At 37.9% G+C, this 8,004-nt stretch overlaps 1 protein-coding gene across 1 annotated transcript in view; it reads left to right on the top strand.

The window, feature by feature from the left end:
* Positions 1-1,901: 1,901 nt before the first annotated feature.
* The window catches only part of ZDHHC7 (zinc finger, DHHC-type containing 7), a 12,854-nt gene continuing 6,751 nt past the window's right edge, over positions 1,902-8,004 (top strand). Inside the window, exons 1-3 of the mRNA XM_010006212.1 lie at positions 1,902-1,989; positions 3,853-4,175; positions 6,221-6,345. Of these exons, the coding sequence (XP_010004514.1) occupies positions 3,870-4,175; positions 6,221-6,345 (431 nt within the window). The 5' untranslated portion in view covers positions 1,902-1,989; positions 3,853-3,869. The remainder of the gene's footprint in view (positions 1,990-3,852; positions 4,176-6,220; positions 6,346-8,004) is intronic.

Raw genomic sequence — 8,004 nt, 5'->3', positions numbered from 1 at the left:
CTAATGCCCTTGGTAACTGTCTTCCAGTAAACTTAGAGCAGGAAGATTTGCTGTTGCAGTGGGACTTCTTTAGCTCCACTGGGAAACTACAGGCACAGTCATTTTACAATACTGTTTTTCAGTCATAATGAGTTTGTAATGTACCTTACATTTTTTTAATTACAACAATACATCTGCATTTTGGGCCTGCATCTCATTAACAATGAGGTGCAGCTCAGATGATGCATTCTCAACCTGAGAATTTCAAGTAACACCTCAGAGTGGAACTGCATCAGTTTAGGTTTCATATAATCACGCCTGCAGACAGATGGCATTTTGCTTGAAATGTTGAATAATTTCTTGTTATCTTACAATGGTAGATAAGGATTTTAGAAAGGTCAAGTTAAAACCTGTTGTTTGGCATAGAGAGGTTGAAGTGTCATGCTTTGTCCTGCAGGATTGTACTTTAAGTGTGCAGCAAAGGCTCAGTGCTTTTCAAACATTAATCCTCTTCTCCTTGAAGGGGACCAAGGCAGGGGGTAATGGCAGCTGGAGAGGAGAACAGTATACAGGAGCAGGGGAGGGATAAATTACATGAGAATGCCTAAATCGGTTATTGTCACAAAAGTTGAACTGTGGTCGCACTTCCATGTGAACCAGTAACTGATGAGGCTACAATAAACAGTGAAATTTTGCAGAGAATTGCCTTTAGGATCAGGGTACTGACTGAACAAATCATGTTTTGTCTTGTCAATGAATTGTAACTATTTCAAATGATTACTCTGACTTTAATATTTCACCTGCAGAGGCTTAGCATATCTTTTCTATAGCTTGTCGTCTTCAAGTCAGAGAATGGGTGGGTGACATTGCAAATTAATGTGCTACACTCAACCTGTCTCCTTTTTTCTGTGATTCTACTCAGCGTCTGCAAAGTGCCATGCCAGTGACAACTTAATGACTGTGGGTTTCACAGTATTGTGAAAACTTGTTCAACAAAAGTATCAAAGCTTATTTATAAAGCAAAACAGAAAGCAATCAGTAGCTTCATGCAATTATATGTGCATAATAAACATTGCATTGCCTTTTAGGCTTGCAGGAGAGTAAGAGATTGTTTAAATAAGACATGAGCCTTCTCATTTTCAGGGGAAGGCTGCATTGGAATAATTCTCCTTGAATTGGCAAAATTTCAAGATGTGTGCTGAATAACTCCCATCAGTCATGTTGCGTTTGGAATATTTTTTATAACAAGCTAGTTTCAGAAGCTTTCCTTTAGAATTAAGTGACTATAAATGTTGTGTATCATAAGCCATATGGTAATTATTTGCCTATGTGGTGGAATTCTAGCAAGGAAAACTTTCAAAGTGCGTATTCCCTTTGGCACAGTTGCAGGCCTTTTTCTTTTATGTACAGATTCTAGAATGAGTAGTTTCTTCATTTTAAATTTGCCATAGCTTGGTCTAATAATTACAGGTAAAACCTATTTGTTTCCCATCTTCTCTTACAATTTTTAAAATAACGGTGGGCAAAGATACTTGTTATTAATAACCTGCTACCTAAAACCTTCCTGAAGGCTCTGAAGACAATCAAGCAAGATGATTATTTTTGCATTCTCTGTGGCAAACAGAAACAAGAAGTAGGTCTTTGGATACCTTAGTTTGTAATGCTAAGTTCTGTAAATCCAACTCATCTTAAGAAACAGCCACAAAAGACTGATACAATGTTAACTTGAAACACTGTTTAGAGTTTTAAAATTTGTTCTTTGATAGCTTAATCTAGCAGTTTTTTCCTCTTGGTCAGAAGCTTGTTTGCTGTAAACTTGCAGCCTATTTCAAAATACTTCTATCTATGTAGATTATTTGTGGTTAACCCTTCTTTTCCTGATGAAGCAAGAGTACCAATCAGTTAGTTGATGATGTCTTTTCAGATTACATCAGATATGACTATGTGAATAGCCCAGGACAGCCCAAAGGAAGGACATGATGTCAGAATAACATACAGAACATTTGTGAGGTATGTGGATTTTTTCTGTTGTGCAAAAATAATTTGTTGTCTTTAATACAATTAAACAAAATTGATACAGGAATTTTATGCCTTTTAATTTATGTGCTAAAAGAGTCACAGAATTAATCTAAAATTTACTTTTGTTCTGACATAAAACAAATACTGATTTATTTTTTTCAGAGTCTTGATGTCTGTTCTGTCTTTCACCCATGGCTTAGTAGCCACATTCTGGTTAGGAGAGGTGACTTTTGTGGGGAAAAAAACCAAACCCAAACAAACCAAAAAACCCCAACGTGTGGACAGAAAGCACAATGTTTAACTACTAGAAAATATAATATGACATTGTTAACTAGATCTGAGTTACCAGGGTTATGTTTCAGTTTGTTTGATCTGTGTCCCAGCCAGGGAATGTAGCCCGCACTTATGTAGCTGAGGTACTTGTAGGAGACAGTTATTTTAACTATCACTCTGGAATTTCTACCCTGCAATCTGCATGTACTTAATTTCTTTTTTCTTGGATTATTCCTACCTAGTTCTGGCATCAAGACTTAAGGATCAGAAATGTTTACTGGGCAGAAAAAGTTTATCTGAATTGATTCCTGGTAGATAGGACTGAGGGGTTTTTTTAAGGGATTTAAAAATTCATAGCTTCATCTGAAAATTATCTCTATGTGAGTCTCTTTACCTGGTAATGGTCATCTGGACCATTTTAGACTAACAAAATGATCCTGTATTCAAGTTTTGGGGATGCAAACTGAAGTGCTGTGATTCCTGCCAGTCCTGTAAAGGCTGCCATTAATCAGGGGAAGAAACAGACTTCAGAGTGGCTGTTGTTAATCAATATACTGCTCTCAAGGTTATCTCAGACATGACCCTTTAATAGCAGGAATCAATAAGATTTTAAGAACACAGACTTTTGAAGTAGCAGGGCTATTCTTAATGCATAATGTTTAAGCTTTAATTTGTGTCCTGTTTCTTGACAGCACTTGAATTCTTCTGTTTCCTATCTGTGCTTTTTAGATGTGTTTGGGAAATAAATCTGTTTTTGTGAAAAATGTTAAGGTTTCAAGTCTTGTTTTTGTTCCACATGGGAACAAAAACAAAGCCCTGGAAGAGTTTTTATTAAATGAAATTAATTAACTTTTTTTTTTTTAAATCTGATTCATGTAATCTGTTGCCATGCTAATTTAACCACCATGGGTTTTTTCCCCTGAAGATGGGTCTGATCTGAGACCATTTTGTAAGTTATCCAGTGTATCTTTGAAACAAGTTTGTGGTTTTTATTCAACATAATATCACTTCTGCCAACAAATTTAGCTGCTTCCTAACTTGCTCTGTTGTTGTGAACAGTGTGCTGGAACAGCTTGATTTCCAGTCTGTTTTTTCTTTCTGCTCTTCCCTGGGTTGCTGGAGCAATGTGAAAAGTCCACAGTCTGGTGACATAATTCACTGTTTTCTGACACACGAGGTGTAATTTAATGAAGATTTTGCCATTTTTAGTTTGAGATAAAAGAGGCTTCTTGACAAAAGGGGAACAATGGTTTAGAGTCACAGCAAGATAGAAATAAAACCATTCTAAAATCCCTTTGTCAAGCATTAAAGCTGCATTATTAAAAAAAAAAAAAGTAAAAGATTACAGAATTCAGTTAATAGCTTATATTAATTAAACCTTTTACATTAGTATCTTTTGGTTACAGAACTATTTCATCTTTATGTCGTCACAGAATTGTTCAGGTTTTGATGGAAAAAAAAAATCTCAGTCATCTGTTTTGAACTTGGATCTGTTTTATTGTACAGGAATGAAAAATGAAGGCCACCTGTATTTCCAGTTTTCCTCATGTGTGATGATAATGGTATCTTGGCTTCCTGCAGGGCGAGGCCAGAAAACCATGCAGTCATCAGGGCACAGGTTCCGTGATGTTGAGCACCACCCACTTCTGGCTGAAAATGACAGCTACGACTCCTCTTCCTCTGAGGCTGACATGGCAGAGAGGGTTTGGTTCATCCGAGATGGCTGTGGGATGGTCTGTGCCATCATGACGTGGCTTCTGGTTGTCTATGCAGACTTCGTAGTGACTTTTGTCATGTTGCTGCCTTCCAAAGACTTTTGGTACTCTGTGATCAATGGTGTTCTCTTTAACTGCTTGGCAGTGCTGGCTTTGTCATCGCATCTGAGAACTATGCTAACTGATCCAGTAAGTATGTGAACCTTCTTGGCGTTGGATTGTCCTCTCCTGTAGCTCATGGTCTGCTGAGACATTTGGGGAAGTGGTATCAATCACCTCCTGCTAGGAAGAGCAGTGTTAGATGCAGAACGGTCAGTTAGAAGCAATGATATTTCTATTTTCATGTTGTTCTGTTAATGAAAACAGAATTTTTTACTTGAGGAGCAGGCAGTATTAAATTAATTTATAAGGGAGAGAGAGGGTCATTGAAAGAGGGGAGATTTAAGTTAAACATTAGGAAAAAATTCCATAGTGTGACAGTGGTGAGACACTGGCCCAGGTTGTCCAGAGAAGCTGTGGCTGCCCCGTCCCTGGGGGTACTAAAATTTATTACTCTATTTAGGGAATAAATCTGGGGAGAGAGGGGCAAGGGGAAAAGCCTCTTTTCTCCAGATTTTTGAGAGGCTAACAGTGTATATAGAAGTTATGGGAGTGTTCAAAAAGAAGCAGGATGTTGTAGTTAATGGTTTGCTAGGTCTTTGATTTACTTCTGAGCCCACACCCAGTGATGAAGTGTTACAACTTTTGCAGACTGTGACAGCTAAGAAAGTGAATGGTTTAAGAACAGATTGCTTAAAAATATGTCCTGGAAAAAGTGTGTGCCTTTCTAGATCTGTGTTGTTCTTTATGGATAAAACATGATAGAAACTGAAATGCATTGCTACCTTTTTTCCTCCACTGCTTTCCTGTTGAGTCCCAGAATGGAGACGTGACTGTGTGGTAGAAACTAAGATTGGAGGAAAAAGGAATAAACTCCCTGAAAACAAATGTGAACTAAATTTATTCTTATAATTGTAAAAATAGAATTTTCTTTGAAAGGAACTGGTGAATGTTGGAGACTATGGAAGGTGTCTTTGAAGCAGAGCCTATTTTAATCAGCAAAATGCTAAAAGCATGGCCTGAACTTATTGTCCTTACTAACAGGTGAATATGAGATGTGTTTTGCAAGCACAAATTTAACTGAGAAAAAATACATTTGTGCTTTAGGAGCTCTCTCTGAAATATTTCACCATGTTTACACTAAGGTATTAACTTTAGTGAGAACAGTCACATTGCAACAAACACTTCAGCAGTACAGTGTGAGTATTTAAGAAACTCTCCCAGCCAGCAAAGCCAACTGGCTCCAGTTTGAAGCACCACTTAGCCAAAGAGTTCATCTGGGGCAGAACTTGGGCTGTTTCTCAGGCAATGCAAACACCAGATTGTTATTCCAGGCCATAGGCAACAAAAAATTTCTGCCTAAGTGGAGAAATATTTTACAGTTGAATCTGAAGTGTCTGCTGGTTTCTTAATTCTGTCCCAAAAATTTCCTTAAGGTGTCTATTGGAGTGATGAAGTTGCCAGTGGTTTTTTTCTGAATGAGCTGCACAAACCCTCCCAGTAGCAGAAGGCAGCAGAAGATACCAGATGTACAATAAAGAACCAGTGGTGGTTCATGCTGAACAGTGTCCAAGCTAAGGGCTTAAGTTTAGAGGAAAAAAAGGGTGACTGCTGTTTCTCAGAAACTTGTGGACATGGGGCAGGTGGCTAAATTTTGGATTCAGAGAGTAGATATAACACCTTTCAAGTAGTTCTTGCTGATTTAACTTTGGTGGGTGACTTGGTCTAGTAATGGAAAATCACCACAATTAACATATGCTGCTGTAAGAAGCTTGTCTCTTGAGTAGTGCTTGTTCAGAGTAGCTTCTCAGCAAATACTGGACCTGTAGTGCTTGCATCTGCATGTAAAGATGTGCCTTCCTCTCAGTTTTATCCATGCTGGTGACAGATTCTATCAGAATTATGCTAATACTTGGCTATAGATGAGTCTTGCTGAAATGAAACTGGATTTGAGGTCAAGCAGAGATAAGTTATTAATGTAGAAATAATTCTGGCTTATGGCAGAGTAGGTTTGAATAAATGAACTTATTTCAGCAACTATCCTGAGATTACGGGTATGAAGTCTATAAAATGCATTTTTAAATGCTCTCATGCCATTTAAGAAGCTTTTTCTCCTTTAATTGAAATTATTTCAGGGAGCTGTACCCAAAGGAAATGCCACTAAAGAATACATGGATAATTTGCAACTGAAGCCAGGAGAAGTGATCTACAAATGTCCAAAGTGCTGTAGTATCAAACCTGAACGTGCACACCATTGCAGGTATGCCAGTTTTATTTAAAGCACTTATGCCTATTGAGTCTTGGAATAATGTTCCTGATATTTATGTGTTAATTTCCCCCTCCTCAGATTTCTTTTGGTATGAGATAAACTTTCAAATTCATACATTGCAGAGTATTTTATAAATACAATATGGCAAAAAATGAATGCGGATGAGGGGAAAGAAGCAAGAGACTAGTTTTCTTTAAACTAATCCTACTGTGGTGTATTAAATACTTCTTGTTTTTTTCTGTCCATTATTCTAAGTATTGTCTGGTACTGTTGATAATGCAGGGCACAGGGAAGGATCTCAAGGAAATTTCTAATAGAAGCTGATTTAAGAAATGACTTCTGCAATCTTAAATTAAGAAAATACAGATGAGTTTAAAACTCTTGCTTTAATTTGTGTTATCTTGTCTTTGTAATGAAGTTATTTGAAGTTATATGTGAATTGGCAGATTATTTCCCAAGGCTGTGTGCATAATTGGTTAAATGCACTTATGCTTGTTGAAAATTCATTTTAATAAGGACAGAAATGATGATGATTTGAACATTGTATGGAAGAGATAGTAAATATATCAATTTTTAATTAATTCTCCATCTTTTGAGTTTTTAGGCATTGTTTTAGGCATTTATACATTTGTAATGTGTGAGAGCTGAAAATGCTTGTATAATTAAGACTTGCATAAATATTCAAATGTGTCTGGTGTCTCTCTAGGTGTGAGGAATGATGTGTGTTGAATGATGTGGGGATTAAATTTAAGTCTCTGAGTGCCTGTCAAAAGGACAGAATGAAGTCTTGTCAGGACTCTCCAGTTACTCTATAAATTTGTGATTTCAAAATTGTCTCAGTGCAGGTCACTAATCCATGTTGAGAGTTCTGGCTGAGAAGCTCTTTCCATTATAAATACCCTGCCTTGGCACTGAGATCTTGTTCTTCTCTCAGATGTGAGTGGGTTTTTGTATCTGGAGTGTGAAGGGAAAAGTTTCATGTATAAATAGGCAAGTATAAAATGATCTTCTGTTCATTTATTTATCTGTGTTGTAGGTCAGCTTTGTACAGATGCAGATACCATGCCTGCCTTCCTGTGCAGGGAGTTTGGTCCTGACTGGCTGTATTAGCTCTGGTAGAGTGTGACAGGAGCACAACTGTTCAGTGGGCCTGGGGTGGAAGCAGTGCATCTGCTTTCTTCTGGCAGGATAAAACTGTTCATCTCTGGGGATCCAGAGCAGCAGCTCTGTGCAGCCTGCATTGTGTTTGTGGGATGTGGTGGAGGGACACCTGAGAGCCCCTGCAGAGTGTGAGTTGGATCTTGCTGATTTTTGCATCTCAGATTTAGACTGGCTTCTACAGAGACTTTGCAGGCATCTTTGGAAAGGGTTTCCCACATCTTCAGTCCCCATTAGATTTACTAATGTGGAAGTAGCCCTACATGAAGCATCTTCTGAGTAAAAAGCTGGAGTGTTGGAGAGCCTAGAGCCACTGCAGCTCTGTGCCCTGCAGTGAGTCACTTGGGTACATCTGGGCCATCATCCTCAGCTGGCATTGGAGTATCCTGGATGTTGAGTATCCTGTGATCCCAGATAAGGTTGTGTTGATTGAAAAATTATTGTTTGTAGAAGAATAATAAAAATAATCTAAATAGGGATGAATACATTGTT

The sequence above is a fragment of the Chaetura pelagica genome, unplaced genomic scaffold, assembly GCF_000747805.2.
Source record: "Chaetura pelagica isolate M959 unplaced genomic scaffold, ChaPel_1.0 scaffold139, whole genome shotgun sequence".
Classification (NCBI taxonomy): Eukaryota; Metazoa; Chordata; class Aves; order Apodiformes; family Apodidae; genus Chaetura; species Chaetura pelagica.
Note: the sequence above shows the minus strand (reverse complement) of the source record. Positions and strands in the feature narration are given on the sequence as shown.